An 18,452-nucleotide genomic window follows, 5' to 3' on the forward strand; every position below is an offset into this window, starting at 1 on the left:
AACCCGCCGCTGCCGCTCGGGCCACCCAGGCCTCACCTGAGGCGCATGGCAGCCTTCCAGCTGGCAGTGCTTTCCTCCCCCTGCTGGGCTCTGCCCGCCCTCCATGTGCCCTTGAGGCCACCGGCCCTCTGTGGAAGGCCACTTTGTGCCGCCTCAGAGATTCAGCGGCAGCTGTCGGCCAGGGGGCGCCATCGGGCCAAGCTCCTGAGCTGGGACTCTGGCCCCTCCCACTGCCCTGTCCGCTCACCTGGGGGCCAGCAGGCTCTAGGGCTGTACCCCCCAGGTGACCTTCAGAAGACCCTGGCAGACCAGAGGGGTGAGGGCTGAGAAGTAGGACACGTGTTACCCCCTGTGCCTCTTTCTCAAGTGGGCACCTCACTGCCAGGCCCCGTCACCCCCACCACGTGCACGGATCCTGAGGGAAAGGCCCCGGGCTGGTGCCTTTGCACACGGTGAGAGCTAGATTTAAGGATGTCAGGAAACCCCAAGTAGGGCCAGCTCGTCCAGAGTTCTGTCAGGAGAATGGACAGAAAGTTCTAGTACAGCTCCTCCCCCGCACCACCCCATTCCCCCGGCTTGTCCTCGGCATCCTGTCCAAGGTCCCTTCCACAGCTGCGTCAGGAAGCGGGGCAGGGCAGTGGGGACGGGGGAGATGAGCACGGCAGAAGCGCATGTTCAAAAATCTTAATTTATTGCAGACTCTTGTTGCGATTCCAGTGTTCTGAACAATAAATAGACATTTGTTAAAAAAATCTCCAGTGTCTCATCTCTTATAAAGTCTTAAGTCACAAAAATAGGTTTACAGTTTTTCCTGTCTTAATAAAACTTGACCATTGGTTTTTGGTAACAATTCTGATCAAATCAAAAACCACCTGAAAGGGCCCGAGTCGCAGAAGAGGCCATGATGGTGTGAAGGTGGGTGTTCAGACTCGCGAATGTCAAAACGTCCTTTATGTAGGAAGCGTCTCGTCGGTGGTAAACACTTACTGATGCTATCATTTTCCGTCTTCAAAAGGCCACTCACCTGTTAAGGCACATCATTCATTCCAGCCTGTGGACCGTGGGGGCTGTTTCCCTTGGGTGTGAAGTGCGTGGCCTTAGACTGGTCTCACGTACGCGGTCCCTGGTGTCGTGAGCAGCGCCCTCCTTCCCGTCAGAGTACTGCGCCGTGGAAGTCACCTGCTGTTAGTATATCTTATGGTTTCTCGTATTTGGAAGCAGCTGTGCTAGTAATTTATTTGGGCGCCTGATTCAAAGAACAAAGAAAACGAATGAAACGTGTCTGAGTGATTCTGGGCCCGGTTCCACAGCCCTTGGGCCGCACTGTGCCAACTGCCCAGTGGGACGGCCCCAGCCGATCCTCGGTAGGAGCTTCCAAAAAACAGCCTGGTAACCATTGACAAGTGTGGCTGCGGCTTTGTCCCTGTGCACAATTGGCCATTTGAGGCAAAATGAAGCAATTGGTCGGACTCGGGGGTGGGGCCCCAGCCCTCCCGCAGATCCTCAGAGTCTAAAAGAGCTGGAGAATTGGCAGGAAGGAGCGTGGCCTCCCGGAAGACCTCACACCTCCGTCTGAATCGGGAACGTGTGAACACCGAGGTCCCACTGGGGACAGGAGCAGCGGAACAAAAGTCCCCACCTGCAGGACCACGTGGCCTGGGAAGGGGGCCAGGGAGGCCTGCAGGGCCCAGAGCGGGCCCGGTGTGGGCACCGGGGGTGGGGGGCAGCTGTGGGGCACCTGCAGGAGTCCCACCCTGCCTCTGTCTCGGATCCACCACCTCAAGGCAGCTGGGAGCTGATGGCAAACGTCTCGAAAACAAACGTGTGTGAATTCAGGCAGCTGCGTGTAATGCCCACAGTCCTTGTGTACTGGCCGAAAGCAGCAGCAGGAGCCTCTGTTTAAAGACAACCTCACTCCCAACGCACTTCCCACCTCTGATCTGCTGGGACACCAGCTGCATCGGTGCATGCCAGATTCAAGTACAACCGTATAATCTCCCTCGTGTAAAAAAAAATAGCGGTCGTTCTGCAGATCTCTCAGTATCAATCCATACAAATGCAAAATATACACAGGCTTTCGCCTTCTCAGAGTTCCATACAAATATACAGAAGCATCTACACCTTTTCAACGAAGCAAAGTCCTTTGCTTTAAGACGAGGAGTGTCTTTGCAAAGAGCCAGCCAGGCCAGGCAGCTCCTCTCCCTTGAGGCCAGCTCGGGCCCTGCCAGCTCTTGCCTGGGCCCTCTCCTGGCCCGCGGGCGCACGGCTTCGGCTCTGGGTCTGGATCAAGCTGTGCCAGCCTCCGGGAGTCCACGCCTCCTTGTGCCTGTGGCCTTTGGCACTTGTCAGGGATCAGCTGGGCCCTGAGCCCCTGGGGGCGGCCCAGAGCTTTGTGTCCAGACCGTCCGTCACACCAGCCAGGGGGCTGCCAGCAGGGACCCCCACCACCAGGGCCTGCTTCACTGGAAAGGCCGTGGTCCCTTGGGCTCCAAGGTCCAAGGGTGTCTTGACGCAGCACAGGGGCCTGGACGGAGGCGCTGGGCTCGTGTCCCGCTTTTCTGACGGTTCAGATTGAGGTTTCGTTGCTGCCTCTGTGCGTGGGAAGAAGCCAGCAGGTGGGCTGAGGTCCCACAGGGGGCAGGGAGCAGAAATCCCCAGTCAGGGGACAGGGAATGCCCGGGGGCTCCGAGGAGGGCAAGCTCCTGTGTGGACACAGCTGCGCTAGGCAGGAGAGGGGGCGGGTTGAGCCGCCCAGAGGGCCAGGCTCGTCTGAGCGTCCACACAGCCAGCCTCACCGCAGAGCGTGGGGCGTCAAGGTTAGCAACCGAACTTTTTCTGTTTTAAGAGAGCCGTTCTAGAGGACCTGGCTCCCGGTCTTTGCTCCTCCCTTGGGAGTCTGTGGGAGGGAGCAGCTACGGGGAGAGGCCAAGATCCCAGGTCCTCGCCTCTGCAGAGGGGCGCCCCAGAGCCTTGGCGTCCTCGACCACAAAACAGGGCAGTAACGAGCTGGACAAGATCCTTACAAAGTGCTTGGTCCGGCACAGTCTGAAGTCCTGGAAGTTCAGGGCTGGGCAGGCCCTGGGGGCTTTGGCCACTGTGGCCCCCACAGGGCCTCAATGTCAGCAGCGCAGCCCCCGCCCCCTCCACCGGGTCAGAAGTCCGCTTCCTCTGGGGCCGACTTGTCCTGACCCCTGCAGAGGCCCCTCCCCTCCCCGGTACCCCGCGCAGCCCCTGGGCCCCTGAGCACCGCCCCTCTCTGGACTGGACACCTGTCCCGCGACAAGGGACAGAGGGAAGGCTGGCTGGGGGCTGCTCCTGCAGCCCTGCAGCCCCGCAGCCGAGGCCCAGGCTACTCACTCGGAGTCGGAACCGGCGGCCTGGGCACTCCCGGCGCGCACGTTCATGGCCACCCCGTTGAGGTGCTCGCGCCCCGGCTCCCGGCGCGGGCTCTTGACGGTGATGGTGCCGTCGGGAGCGCGGGCCCCGTCGCTCGAGCCCAGGGAGGACGAACGCGATGGCGCGGGGCTCTGCTCGCACTCGGCCAGCTTCTCCCGGAGCCGGGACTTCAGGCTCTTCTCGGTCAGCGGCGGCGGGTAAGTGACTTTGTTTTTCAAGATGCCTGTTGGTGCGGAAACTGAGAAGGTCACGTTCAGGCTGACGCTGCCGGATGCGGGGATTCCCGGAGGACTGGTCCCTGCGGACCCACCCGCGCACCCCTCAGCCCCTGCCCTTCTCTCCTCGGGTCTCAGCGCCAGGCGGCGGGGCCCAGTGGCCGCCTCTGCGCAGCCCCCACGCCGGCCAGGACCCAGGACCCTGCCGGGCTCCAACTGCAGCCTGCCCCGCCCCTGCCCCGCCCCTGCCCCGCCTGCACCCCGCCCCTCTACACTCAGCCCCGCCCCCACCTGCCCTCTGCCCCTCCCCACTTGCACCCAGCCCCTCCCGGGCCCCGCCCCCGCCCTCCCTGCACCGCCTCCCCCCACCTACACCGCCCTACCCCCAGCTCCCTTGTCCCGGTCCTCGCCTGCATCCCCCCCCCAGGACCCCGCCCCCTCCCAGATGGTCCCCCTTCTGTCCGGTCCTCGTCCCTATCCCCCCCCCGCCCCGCCCCCTTTGCTAGGAGGGGCTTCCTGGGGACAACAGGCCCTCCCCACTTCTGAGGTACCTTTTCTCTGCTCAGGGGGCGGGTTGGGGGGCACTCCCGCAGGCCTCGGCGGGCCCCCGCTCTCCTGGTCTGGGGGGCACTCGCTGCAGTGATTGCCCTGCTCATCCAGGTGCAGTTCCACGCTGACCTTGGTCTCCACCTTCAGGCGCGGCTTGTCACCAGGCTCCTCACTGTCGCTCCCAGCCAGGCTCTCGTTGGGCCAGCCGGCGGGGATGTGGTTGGCTGCAGTGTCCACTGAGGCACAGGAGGGACCGTCACCAAGCGGGGAGGGTCCCTGCTTGGCTTGGAGCTACGTACACCCCCTAGAAGGTTCCCCGGTGTCCCTCCGTGGGGAGTCCGCATCCTAAGTGGTCCGGTCCTCCTGGAGCTGCAGGCCTGACAGGGGCGTGCCCTCCAGGCTCGCTCAGGGAGCGAAGGTCCTGACAGTGGGGGCCCAGGCTGCAATCCCCCCGTGGCACCCCAACACTCTGGAGCCTCACACCGGCACCCGCAGCACAGTAGGGGCCAGCTTGTGCGGTCCTTGCAGCGGGGGTCCCCAGAGAGAACCCCCCCCCCCCCAGACTTCCCTGCCTCTGCTCTGCAGATGTTGAGGACAGGGCCCCCCCCGCCCCCACTGCCCTCCCAGGCTGCTGCATCCTGGGAAGCCCCGCCCCCCAGCTCGCTAAGCCCCGCTGGCTCACCTTTGGGGGTGCTGTGGACAGGGCCCCGAGCCGAATCCCACTTGTCCTCGGCCTCCACCCCGTCGTCCTCGCTGTCCGAAGAGCGTGAGGAGGCGTAAGAGCTGCTTTGCTCATCTAGGGACAGCTCGCTATCCGAGTCTGAATCGTGGCCTGCAGGGTGGACGGGAGGGACAGAGGCTCAGGCCAGGGGCAGAATGGGGCCAGCTGGGCCCCGGGCACTGGGGAGAAATCGTCTCCCCGCTGACCCTCCGAATGCGACGCGGCCGCAGACTCTCTCCGAAGCTGCACGTCCAGTGACCGTGAGGCCCGTGGGCCAGACAAGAGCCGGCCAGAAGCTGTCACCCATGGCCACCCGGGAGGGAGATGCCCAGGTTGATGGGGGACCGGCTTCCAGGGGACACCTACCGTGGGGCTTCTTGGTGCTCCTGGGGACAAAGGACGAATCTGGCTCCCCATGGCCACCCCGCGCTGGCCCAGAGGACACGCTGAGCTTCTGGCCCCCTTCGTCCCTAGAGAGGATAAGAGGGTGGGCTCAGCACCATCACTCAGGGGCACGACATGGCCACCCAACATCACTGAGCACCTTCGGCATGTGCCAAGATGGCCCCGTGGGGCTCTGGAAGGTTCTCTGCCATGAGAGACCCCGAGAACACACGGAGAAACTCATCAACTACAACAGCAGAGCACCCTGGCCGGGGCCTTCCCAGCTGGCCTGGCAGCCTGCATTTGCCCCGAGAGTTGTCCCCCCCACCCCCGCCCGAGACGAGCGAGGACGCCTGGCTCCAGCCTGACCTGATGGTGCTGTCCAGCGAGGCTGTGGATTCGCCCAGGGCCGTGCGGAACATGTTGGGCTCCTCGCTGTAGGTGTGGTTGCAGTTGAGGGAGCGCTGGGGGAGGGGACATGGTCACTGGCAGAGCAGAGGCCACCGGATACAGAGGATGGCTCTGTCCCCATGGCAAGCCCCAGTGCCAGCACCCTGACTGTGCCCCTGCTGGGCACAGAGCACATCCCCAGTCCCCCACGGTGGTCAGGGAATGGCTTCCTTCCCACAGCAACGGCTTCTCGTTGGGGTCCCACCCTGTCCTCTGAGACCTTGAAAAGTGGGGCTGTGACTGTGACAGACCCCATCTAGAGACCCTGTGCTCTCTCCCCAGGACATCAGGGATGGTGTCAGGCTCGGTGCCGCTCTCCAAGGGGGTTCTGGGATGCCCCCTCTGAGAGGGACTCCGAGACCATGCAGCTGTGTCTAAGGCTTGGTCTGGACACCCACAAGGACCCCCGGCCCCACGCAGGGTCCCTGGGGACCGCCTACTGTCAGTAGGGTGGCCCTCGTGGTGGCCGAGTCATCCGGGTGCAGCTTCTTCCCCGCGAGGACTCCCTTCAGGTGCTTCCGGACCTCCCTGTTGAGCACGCAGTGGAACAGGAGGACGAAGAGACCCTGGAGGGAGGGGCGGCCGGTCAGGGCAGGGACTGGCCCTCGGGCAAGCAGCCAGGGTCCTGTGGCCGCCATACTGCCCACCCACCTGCCCGGGAACGCACAGGGCGCCGCCCCTCCCCAGGGCTTCTGCCTGCTCCGGGGAGCAGGGCAGGGCAGCCAAGGGCCAGGAAGGCCCCCTCATGCCAGGCCACCCGTGTCCCCAACGTGACATCTGCAGTCAGCTTACTGGGAAGCCCTTGGTGTGAACTTAAATGGCCAACACCCTCCCTGAGGACACAGGTGGGAGCTACTCTAACCTGCGGAGGGAGAATGAGCCCCGCACTGGCTGGGCTAAGGACGGTGCCCTGGGGGGGTCCCTGAGGAACCCTTGGACAGAGCTGTGCTGGCGACAACAGGTTCCTTGGGGGGCAGGACCGTGTGCGGGGAGGCCTCACCGTAACCCCTGGCACACCGCCCTGCTGTGGCCCCGTGTGTCCTGAGAGCGAGGACACGGCCTGGACGCTGGGTCAAGGATGTCCCCGGGGACGCCTTCCGGGCGTTTCAGACGGGAGGGAGCACAAGTGACCCGTGGCCTCACCAAGGCTGGCCCACGCGGAGGCCGCCCGCGCACCCTGACGGCCGCCCACCTGCAAGCAGCTGAAGACGGCGAACAGGTAGTGGAAGGTCAGCGCGTCGCTGTTCACGGCCAGCAGCCCCAGCAGCCAGGTGGCGCTGGTGAGCAGCAGCAGGAGGAAGGCGGTGCGCAGCAGGGAGCTGAGGGGGGGAGGGGCGGGAGTGACTCTCGGCCCCGCCCTCCCCTCCACAGGGGTGCGCCCGTCGGTCCACCCCTCCCTCCCTTCCTTCCCAAAACCATTTTAAAGCACCCGCCACCTCTCCACTCCCGCGGGGCGCAACATCACCGTCGTCACCGACCCAGAAAGTTCCAGAGCACCCCCCACCGCGCCTTGCCCGACCCCACTCTGCTGCGTCCTGCCCTGCACCTCGGCACCTCCCCCCACCCGCTGTCATCGTCCCTCCCCTTTCCATCCCCATTTGTTAACATGACCCCGGTGAGGGGGACAGAGCCCAAGCCTCATCGCTGGCCCCTCCTCCCTCAGCCCTCAGCGTCTCGACCACCAAACGCCGTGGGTCCTCCGCCCCAACATCTCCGGGATCCCCGCACCCCTCTCCCCGGGCCCCCTCCCTCTCCTCCACAATGCGCCCCAGCGCCCCTGGCCTCTCCCCACTTTGCCCTGCCCACCCACCCACGAGGCCACCCCAGTGGCCAAGCTGGGGAGTGGCCGAGGGCCTGGCCGCTGGGTGACGGGAGCTTTCCGGGGGCTCTGCTGGGCGTGCAGACCTGCCCCGGGGGTCAGTGCTGGCGCCCACTTACACGACTCCTTTCCTTTCGTAATAATGGTGCTTTCTCTGGCAGGCCACCTTTGCAGACAGGACAAAAATGACTGTGTTGACCTAAAAAAAAAGTTCCAAAAACACCAAAGTCAGGCGGCCAGCTCGTGGGTATCACTTCAACAGATCTCCAAAGACCAAACGCTTTGGAGGGTCTGTGCCTGCACCTCGAGGAGAGGCTGGAATGGGCAGCCTCACCGTGGACCTGGACGTGGAAGGAAACCCGGAATCCACAGGCCTAAGGGCAAGGGCTCGTCGCCGTGAGATCAGGCCTTCCTGCCCAACAGGCCACTCTGAGGAGCCGCTGGCCCCCAAAACCGCCTCCAGCCCGTGCACCCCACTTCCCACGTCCCGAGAATCGTGGGCTCTGCGGAACTCCCGGACTCACAATTATAACCGTTCCGATGGGCCCGGCAAAGCTCCAGATGAGGGTGTCTCGAAGGGACAGCCAGCAGAAGTCGGGGTTTCCGTAGCCCTGGGGGTCCAGGCCCACCGCGAGTCCTGGACGGCAGGGGAGGAGGTGAGGGCCACACGTGGGAGAGGCCCCTCCCGGGGGGCACGTGGTCACGGGATGGGCATTCCCAGCCCTGCACACACGCTCCACGTACAGACCACACACACATACGTACATGCTACATAGAGACCACACATCCACACCCAGCCATCCACACAGCGGGCGGACGTGGAGTTTTTGTGTGTCAGCGGCCACAGACGGAAGCCCGAACGGACCCGCCTCGGCTCCCAGGGAGCCCACACCTGACGGGAGGCGCACCCCCACAGCGGGCGCCGAAGGCTCACACTCGTGTGTGCAGACCCAAGGGCAGAGGCTCCTCCGCTGGGGGCCAGTCGAGCTGGGTATCAAAGGCAGAGGAGGCCAGAGGGCTCGTCCGCCTGGGCCGGGGGCGCGGGCTCACCTGACACGGGCACCTGTGTCGGCAGCGCCACGCGGATTCCCCAAACGGTGGCGGGTGCCCTGTCCAGGCCACCCCGGCCGGGCCGCTGCTCGGGTCCTCACCTGTGATGATGGCCGGGATGCCCCAGCCCACGACGTAGTAGAACCTCATGGGCCCGGCGTCGATGTTGCGCACCTCGGTCAGCATGTGGTACACGTGCAGGCTCTCCACAAAGGTCCAGGCGAAGGTACTCATGTAGACGTAGTGCAGGACGATGGCGATCACCGTGCACAGGAACTGTGCGGAAGGGAGTGCGGCTCAGTGCCAGCCCCGTGGGAGCCCGCGCCTGCGCGCCTGGGGCCGAGGGCCAAAGGGGCACAGGGCGGGGGCGCTAGTGACCAAATTGCACCACTTTGCAAACGTGAGGGTATGGAGGTCTGAGAAGGGAAGCCGAGTGAGTTGGTTTTTCTATTGGGTTCACCCGGAATGGCTGGGCATGAACAGTCACAGTGCCTCAGGCTCCCACCGTGCAGCAGAGGACAGGAAGTGAGGCTGCTGGGGTCTCGGGGGACCCACTGCTCAACCCAGATGGGTGCCTGGAGCGATCCAGCCCGGGGGCGAACGGTACGCAGAGCCTCTAGGGTTTCCATTTGAAGCTGGAAACTTGCATTTTCGTGACACTGGCTTTAAAGTTCAATAAGCACAGAGGCAGCTGTTCAGGCTGTGATGCTGGCCGTCACCCACCGCCCTGGACCCTTGTGTGGGTCTCCAGGGTCCAGCAGGTGTGGTCAGAGGGAGGGGGAGGCCCCACACTTGGTGACCTCACTGTCAGATAAGAAGTTCATCCTGCCTGCACTGAGTTCACGGAGCCATATACTTCCCGCCTCCCAAAAAGAACAGAGACGAGAGTATTTGCTCTGTTTCTGTCCTCAGCTGGGCAGGGCTACCCCCCACCCCCACCAGTGGGAGGAGAAAACCAACTTCCACAGGGCAGCCAGGGTCAGCATCCGGGCCTCTCTAGGCCTTGGTGACCAGCCCCTTGTCCCTTCAAATGGGAAGAAAGCAGTAACGGGGAGGGGCTGGGGACACTGGTCACAGGGAGTCAAGTCTCTGAGGCCACCAGTGAAAGTGCAGTGCGAGGTGCTCTAGGAGAGACCTCGAACAGCCCTGTGCCTTGGTCCAGAGCAGCCTCACAGGGAGGGGCTGAGCTGGCCAGGGGTCCCGAGGCTGGCTGGCTGCAAGATGTGGGCAGGTGCCCCGCCAGGTCCTAAGAAGCTGGTCAGGCGCTACGGAGAGGGTAACTGTGAAAGGGGCGAGAAGAGAAAGCCCCAGGCTCCGCCCTCTTGGCCCCACCCACCCAACCCTTGCCCCTCTTGGCCCCACCCACACCCAGGCCTGGCCCTCCTGGCCCCACCCACACCCAGGATCCCACCCCTCTTGGCCGCATCCCACTCCTTGCCTCACCCACATCCAGGCCCCACCCACCCCCTTGGTCCCACCCCCTGCGGCCCCACCCACACCCAGGCCCCATCCACTGCCGCTCTTGGCCCCACCCACACCCAGCCCCCGCCCCCCATGACCACCCCACTCCTGGCCCCACCCACACCCCCGCCCCTCCCAGCACACCCACATCCAGGTCCCGGGGGCCCTCCTTCCCCCAAACCCCGCCCCTCTTGGGCCCACCCACTCTTGGCCCCACCCACACCCAGCGGTGCCCCTCCTGGCCCGACTCCAGGCTACAGGGCTACGACTACCCCTCCCCCAGGCCACAGTCCGCCCCATTCTGTCCAATCCTGGCTGCTGCCCCATCAGCACAAGCTCCCAGGTTCCCAGGGGTCCCAGGGAGACCCCACCCCCACCCCACCCAACAGACACAGGCGTAGGAGACACAGGGCCACCACCCTGACGCACACTGAAGGCTGCTCAGCTCAGGTGCCAGCTCGGTGTTCCCCGTGGGGAGCTCACCAGAGCACGGACGGGCTGGGCACATAAGTGACGCCCGTTGCCACGTCAACCTCCACAGACCAGGTTCTTCTGAACCCCGGAGACATGGGAGGAAACGATTTTAGCATTTACATTCGTCAAACACAGGACAAAGAAGGAAACACAGCATCTTAGGTTATGAGTGGACATCCTGCCCTTTGCCTGACTCAAGAGTCAGGAGAGGGGAGAATCTGCCCTTAGCGATGGGCAGGGCCGTCGGGATGCCAAGGGCAAGCCCGGGGCAGGGGAGCCCCACACCAAACAGCCCCAGCCTGCCCCATACGCAGAGCACAGTTGGCTCAGAAAGGAAGGACAATGAGGTGGGCTGGCGTGTTGCCTTAAATAATGTGAAAAGTAAACCCACAAAAACCACCTTTTGAAAAAAAAATTGTTAGAAATACATTTCACAATTTAATGGGGCTCTACACGCACAGACTTCTGCACTAAACGTACTACCTTCTGCAGAAACAGAACACAGACAAAATGCTAATGCACAATAAATCATTTTAACCTGCCAGTGATCCGGGAGATGAAACACCTCGCCCAGAGATGGGCCTGCGAGTTTGCAGAAACCCCATAAAACCCAGGCGCCGAGCCAGGCCCCTTCGTTATGTGCGGCCGGCACTCCTGCCCTCCCGGCTCCCCAGTGCGCCGCTGGCTGAAAGCTCATTCCTGGCAGGGGGATGAGTCAGTGCTCGAAATAAGCGGGCGGCCTCCCTGCGTTTCACACGTGCTACTTAGCTGCAAGGTGCGGCCCGGCCGACTCCACATTCCCCGCTGCTGAGACCACTCAAGGGCACCCTTGAAGGGCTTGGAATGAGTCATGTGGCTTCCCACCCAGAGCCTTCACCTGTCTGATGCGCCGATAAGGACCTGCGCTCGGGCAGAGGCGCACCTGCCCGGCCGGATGCCCAGAAACCCCTGCCCGGCACCACCCTGGGGCCCTCCCCCCAGTCCAAGGGGCACCCTGGAGGGCAGGCTGGCAAATGCTTGCGCGTCTGTCCTCTGCCGGGCCCGCTGCTACGTGAGTCACCGCCGCGAAGTCCCTGAGGCCTTCAAGGCTGCCTGCCTGTGACACCCTGCCTCGACCTCCCCCCTTCCTCCTGAGGAGGTCGGGCCGCCTGAGGGGGTCTCAACAAGGAGGAGGAGGAGCCCAGGCATGCAAGGGGCCCTGACCACTGGGCTAGAACATTCTATGTCTTTTTATATATGCCTTCTTCCTCCGCTAGGGCTGGCCCATTCGCATATATTTCTTTGTCACTGGCGGGGACGCCTCCCCATGCACCTCTCCACACTCTCCCCAGCCCCCAGCGGCGTGGCCAGCCACCGAGTGTCCCTCTCACTTGGTGGCGTCCTCCCCTCCTTGTCCCCCTTCTGGAGACCTAAGGCACCTTCCCTCCGGTCTCTCTGTGCACTTGGCCCCGACGCCCGCCGTCCACCCCGTGCCTGCTGTCCTGGTGCTAGGCCTCCACCCCGTGGACGCAGGACAAACAACCCCACCCTGGCTGTGACTCTGCCCTCCGGTCACCTTCCTGCCATGCAGCCCCGGTCATGGCTCTCCACAGCACAATGCCTGGCGTGGCCCCTAGGGCTCCAGTCGACACCCAACCCGTCCCCACTCATCCTGGACCCCTCCCACCGCATGGTCAGCCCTTCCCTAACCGGGCCCAGCCCCCCACCGGCCACCATGGCACCATTTGGGCACGTGAAACTCATAAGCCTCAATTTGCGTCCGCGTCGGGAAGGTGGGCTCCACGGGCAGGGACGGGAGGGCCTGTGGGATCTGGGTCTCTGGTGGGTGTGACAGAGTGACAATCGCTAGGTCCCTGCTGCAAGGGGAATGAAGAAGCGGCCCCCATGTCATTGGTGGCGGTGCCCTCGGAAGGGCCCAGTGAGAGAGAGTGAGGGCTCACGGCTCGCCCTGGCAGAGATCGGGGTCAGGCGAGAATAACCTGTGCGCTTCCCGCCCTCACTGCATCCGCACGTGTGGTGCTCAGCTGGCCTCGCGTCTCCCCAGGGCTATCAGGGTCCCCACTTTGTGACGGACACACAAGGGAACACGCACAGGGCGTGCCGTGTGCCTCCGACAGTCCCTCAAGCTCTCGGGTCCTGGCTGCTCACCTGGGAGAAGGGATGCCCCCAACTCCCAGGGCCCCGGGGGGATCCAGTAAGCCCAAGCGTGTGTGTAGAGCCTGGGCACACAGCCTACACCTCCACCCGTGCCCGCCGTGGGCATGCTGTGCTGTGACCCTGGTGTTCTACAAGTCCCCTTTGTAGAAACGGGAAACCGCTTTGCCCCCAGCCGGGCGCTGCCTAAGCCACAAACCTCCAAGATTCCCTGTGCTTCTCCCTACTACCTGTCACGTCGGCTGATCCCCACCCCAGCCCCCGGGGACCTTGCCGAGGCCGGCAGCCCGTCCCTCCCTCCGCCCCGACATGTCGGGGGCTAAGCTCTCTCGCATCCTACAGAAGGCCCACCGGCCCTGGGCCCCCGCTGGCCTCAGCTCACCTCCCACTCTCCCTCCTCCCTCCAGGCCAACCCACTCAGCGTCCGCGCCGCGGCCACTTCCCCTCGCTCCTCTGCGAGTTACGGGCCCCGGGCCTTGGAGAAGGGTGGGACCCACAAGGAGAGGGAGCAGAGGGGCCTCACCGGGTTTCCGGTCTGGGTGATCCCGATCACGAAGACCAGCTGGGAGAAGAACAAGGCCCCGATGAGGTTCCTGTGAATGCCGTGCAGGTTGGAGCGCAGAGTCCGCACCAGCGTGAGGAGGACGAAGGCCACCAGCAGGGCGGTCAGGGACAAGGACACGGCAGCGTAGGTGACGATCTTCAGGGGCAGGACCTCCCCGTGCTGCGGGCAGGTGGGGCGAGGCAGGAGAACGTAAGGGCCTCGCTCTGGTGGAGGTTTTGTACAGTAAAGGCTCATTAGCGTAGCGACTATCACGGACAGGAACCAACGCGACCGTGACGTGGTTCCCAGGCTGGCGAGGAACTGAGGACAAAAGCCAAACGAATCGTTGGGGGGTGGGGGGCAAAAGGGGACGGGATGGTGGGGGCACAGCTCGGTGAACGGACGGTCCACTCAAACGTGGCTAAGGCAGTGCACCGGTGTTCTGTGTGTTTTGCCATCACGAGAAACACAAGCACAGATGAAACAGAAAGCCTCGCATGTAAATCCTACTCTCCAGGAGGTGCGGAGCCTGCCTGCCCCAAATTCTGAGCCGAGAGGGACTTCTTCCAGACAGACCCTCACTTTACGCAGCAGGCAGATGTGCCCCAGCGGCACGGACTGCAACTGTCTCCTGTGCTTCTGCAAAACGGGCCGTTTGTCCAGGGCCCGGTGCCCGGGCGGAGTCTTGGCACTTGGGAAACGACCAGCTTCGGCTCTCCAGTAACTTCCGGAAAGCGCTCTGAACTCACGACTCGAACAGAATTACGAGCCGGGCCACCCAGGGTAAGGCTGGGAGCCGGGACAGGGTTGGGACCGGGGCGCCGAGGGCTCAGGGCTCTCTCCTTCTGCGGCCCGTGCAGGTGCAGCACTGGGGAGGCCCGGAGGCTGCGTCCGGCTGTCGAGAGGGCTCTGGCCCTGAGGCACCGGGGTAGGGAGCGGGGAGTCCTATTCCCGTTTGACTTCATGTCCCCGAACTTCGGCTTTCCCCACCTGTTAGTCTGCTCCCGGCAGTGCCCAGCTTCCTGGCTCGGGGAGGTCCCCCCCATCCCGCCCCTAGGTGGACAAGGGCCACTAATAACTGACCCCCTCCAGGTCAGAACCCAGGGCTCCCTGCTCCTAAGTGCCACCTGCTCAGAGCAGCTCCACGGTCAGGGCAAGGCTTGGGGGCACACCCTCCCCTCTTGTCACCCTGGCCGCCATCAGCAGCAACTCACACGGCTGTTACCCTCCCAACAGTGGGACACAAACTTGGTCCCCTGCACACCAGAGGGCCCTCGGGAGGGACAACGGCCTGGCCTCCCAGGACACATCCCAGGTCTGAAACAAAGGTGACAGGTGACGCCTCCCTTCTGGCTCCGAGACACCAACGTCCACACACGTCTGGGCCCAGGCTGACCTCGCTGTCATGCCTGCTGGGGGGCCTGCTGCTCTATTCACCCCATCCACCCTCAGGCTGGCAGAGGCCGGCTTGCATTCCTAGGCCGTGGAAAATGCGAGGAGGTTAAACATTAGCCGGCCTCCGTGGCTCCTGACCGAGCCCCCTCCTTTGAGTCTCCGGGGCCAGCACGCGTGTGTCGTGCTAACGGGAGACCCTCGCTTTGTTCCGGCCAGCCGGCTCTTTCCTCCCTTAAAATTTAAAGCGGGGTAGAAACAGGGGCGCCTGGGTGGCTCAGGCGGTTGAGCGTCCGACTTCAGTTCAGGCCACGATCTCACGGTTCGCGGGTTCGAGCCCCTCGTCGGGCTCTGTGCTGACGGCTCAGAGCCTGGAGCCTGGAGCCTGCTTCCGATTCTGTGTCTCCCTCTCTCTCTGCCCCTCCCCTGCTCGTGCTCTGTCTCTGTCTCTCAAAAATAAATATCCATTAAAAAAAACTTTATAGGGGTGCCTAGGTGGCTCAGTCGGTTAAGTGTCTGACTTCGGCTCAGGTCACGATCTCGCGGTTTGCGGGTTCGAGACCCTCGCCGGGCTCTGTGCTGACGGCTCGGAGCCTGGAGCCTGCTTCGGATTCTGTGCCCCCTCTCTCTGCCCCTCTCCCCTGCTCACATGTGCGCTCTCTCCCTCCCCACCTTCTCTCTCTCAAAAATAAACATTAAAAATGAATAAAGTAAAATAAAATAAAGTGGGGTAGAAAAACACGGAGAATCCTGCTTTGAAGTAAGGGTATATTCTAGGGCCTTCTTCAGTCTGAGGCTCAGGGTCTCCCACCGTGGGTTTTAATTTACAGCCGGGCTCTTTGAAAACTCTTTCCAAGGAGTTTTGTTCTGGAAATCCTGGCAGACTCTGGCCAGCCCCCCCAAACACAGGTTTTAACCGTGGACTGGGTTTGTTGGAGATGCCCGGGAGGGAAGATAGGACTCGTTGAGGGGGCAGGTCTGGGGGGAGGCTAACTGTGCAAAGGGATTCATCCCTGGACACACTCGCCAGGTGGGCAGGGCTGCCCGTGGGGGCCACGCCCACCTCTCGTCTGGAGACGTCCATGAGCACTGCAAAGCTGGCGGTGTGGCTGCACTGGCAGACGACGTGGGTCCGGTTCCGGGACAGAAGCTCGCAGCCCTTGGCCGACCACCCTCCGGTCCCCCCGATGCTGCAGAGGAAAGGCAGGCGTGAGACGGCTGCTTCCTCCAGGGGGTCTCCGGGGCCCAGCCGCCCCCGTGGGAGCCCGCGCGGCATCGTCACGTCGCCCGAGACAGAAGCCACGGTCACCCTCTAGGAGGACAGCAGCCCCTGGGACCGCGTGGACACTCTCCCTTCCCTCTCGTGGCGGGGGAGTGCCTCCACCCTCTGAAGTTCGTGGTTTATGCATCGTCTCGCAGTAAAACTTAAATGGGGATGTCTGAGGTCACCGGACGCCCCTTTTGTCAGAAATAACAGTGGTTACAATGGCCGCTTTGTACTTCAGACTTCTTTTGAGTCTGGGTGGTTTATGAAATAGTGTCTCACGCTCATTTTGCCCTCTCATCTGCAGATTGCACAACGTCTTATGGCAGTGCCCGGAAGCAGGGGCCGATTATTACCCCCGTTTTACTGATGGGAAACCCCAGATGACTGCGGGCTGCTACAAGGGTGTCTCGGGCTCAGAGAGCGCCCTGCCCTCCCTGACTCTGGGAAAGTCAAGTAAGTTCTCTGATCCTTAGCGTACTCCCCTGTGAAATGGGATGTGAAGGCTAATACAAGTTTGTCAAGAGCGCTAAGATCCGGGGATGATAGGTACCACAGAAAGCAGCCAGAGTGTAATTAGAGCTGCAGCTAATTGCTGGGATTCAATCGGGCGACCATGAGAGACTGCCGTGCCTAACACATGCCAAACAGACCTTCACGCTTCCCTCGCGGTGAAAGCGGGCCCTTCTTTCTCTCTTTTGTGAGCCAAGCGTCTATTATACTCCAGACACGATGCTGGCTGCTCATTAACCAGAATTTGGGAAATCAAGGAGACGCAAGGTCTCTGTGCAGCCGAGCCCGTGGCCCAGGGGGAGCCCCTTGCAGGGCTCTCCCTGGGGACCAGCTCCCAGCACAGCGCGGCTGGAGCCCTGCCTGGCGGACACCTTCTCCATCCACGTGAACCACGACGTTAGGGAATGTCCGCGAGGCGCAGAAACAAACCCCAGATGCACAAAATTCCATCCTTGTTTCATGGAGGCGGGGGGGGAGGAGGGGGGACGGGTATGGCCTCCGAGGGGTAAAAGCAGCCCCAGCGGCAGCTGGGTTGATCTCACGGGCGGGCAGGTGAGGTCGGGGACCGCTGGCTGTTAAAAGGATGCCCACCCCCCCAACCCACACACACACATCTGGGACTTTCTGCTGTCGGTGGAAGGGGCCCTGGGCCCGGTCTCGGACTCCTGCCTCGTATGCGCATCTAGAACGAGCCCCTGCCTCGTCTGGGGACGATCAGGCACCCGTTAGCTGCCGGATCGCGGAGTCCAACAGGTGGACGGCGCTGTCTCTGTGTGGACTTTCCCGGGGGACGTCTATGAGCGTCTGTGCGCACGTGTGCACACGGGTGCCTGTCTGTGTTCCTAGCCGCATATATCCGTGCACACACAGATGTGCACGTGCGTATGTGGGACTGTGTTGGGGACTCTGACACCCCCAGGATGCGCCCCCTGCCCCGTAAGACACTCTGCCAACAGTGTTGGGGGCTGTAGCAATGACCCCCCCCCCCCAATAAACGCAGAACTCTGGGGGTGGGGGTGGCTGCCGACTCCTCGCGTCACCCTTACGTGATGGAGTGGTTCCAGAACACGCAGACGGGCTTGGTGCGCTCCTCGGTCTCCAGCAGGGTGTGCTCCACCAGGACGGGCCTCTCCAGGGGGCTGGGGAGCGGGGCCCCCTCGCTGTAAACCACGGCGCTCACCACCGGTGTGTTAATGACCGGCCGGTTAGGCAACCTGGGGGCGTGGGGAGAAGCGGGAACAAGGGGAAGACACTCAGAAGACACTCGTCTAAGCCCTGTGCCCCAGGACACGCCCCAGGGACACACGGGGCGGACGTCTTCCCAGGAGGGCAGAGCTGGAGCCTCAGCCGCTGCTCCGGAGAAGGGCCCGGGCCAGGCAGCAGCCCCGCGACGGCCAGGGCAGGCGCGGGGGACGTGGGCGGCACGTCTGGGTCAGAGGCGGACTTCGGACATTTAAAAATGAAGAGAAAGATGGGGCGCCTGGGTGGCTCAGTTGAGCGACCGACTTCGGCTCAGGTCACGATCTCGCGGTTCGTGGGTTCGGGCCCCGCGTCGGGCTCTGCGGACGGCTCGGAGCCCGGAGCCTGTTTCCGATTCTGTGTCTCCCCCTCTCTCTGCCCCTCCCCTGCTCACACTCTGTCTCTCTCTCTGTCTCAAAAGTAAATAAACATTAAAAATAATTTTTTTAAATAAATCAAAATGAAGAGAAAGAAGGGGTGTGTGCGAGGGTGTCCCTGCCCTTGCGGAAGCCCTGGAAACAACCGGAGCTCAGAATAATTACACCTCACGGCAGAATCTCACCCGGCCACGAAGAAGGAGGAGTATGAACACCGGGGAGCCAGGGACACGTGTGGAGAATGACACGACGGTTGGAAAGCAAAGCCTCGGTGGCGGCCCAGCTCTGAGGGGGGCCACGAAGCCCCCGTGGGCGGCGTTCGTTTCTCCAGGCAGAAGGCGGGCCACCGGCGGCCCGGGGCACACGGGTGTGGGGGGGAGAGTCCCCCGGGCAGGAATTACGCCGCGGAGTGCAGAGCAGCAACGGTGTCCATCGAGACACGAGCGGGGT

General features: G+C 63.0%; 1 protein-coding gene across 1 annotated transcript in view; it reads right to left on the minus strand.

Moving 5' to 3' along the window:
- Positions 1-670: 670 nt before the first annotated feature.
- CELSR1 (cadherin EGF LAG seven-pass G-type receptor 1) overlaps positions 671-18,452 on the minus strand; it is a 137,819-nt gene continuing 120,037 nt past the window's right edge. Inside the window, 14 exon segments of the mRNA XM_053895727.1 lie at positions 671-2,591; positions 3,358-3,619; positions 4,163-4,396; positions 4,843-4,992; positions 5,248-5,351; positions 5,635-5,729; positions 6,156-6,281; positions 6,908-7,034; positions 7,654-7,733; positions 8,059-8,171; positions 8,686-8,860; positions 13,197-13,397; positions 15,673-15,799; positions 17,433-17,600. Of these exon segments, the coding sequence (XP_053751702.1) occupies positions 2,567-2,591; positions 3,358-3,619; positions 4,163-4,396; positions 4,843-4,992; positions 5,248-5,351; positions 5,635-5,729; positions 6,156-6,281; positions 6,908-7,034; positions 7,654-7,733; positions 8,059-8,171; positions 8,686-8,860; positions 13,197-13,397; positions 15,673-15,799; positions 17,433-17,600 (1,987 nt within the window). The 3' untranslated portion in view covers positions 671-2,566.

Source organism: Panthera pardus, unplaced genomic scaffold (genome assembly GCF_024362965.1).
Source record: "Panthera pardus isolate Hobbes unplaced genomic scaffold, ASM2436296v1 HiC_scaffold_6, whole genome shotgun sequence".
Taxonomy (NCBI): Eukaryota; Metazoa; Chordata; class Mammalia; order Carnivora; family Felidae; genus Panthera; species Panthera pardus.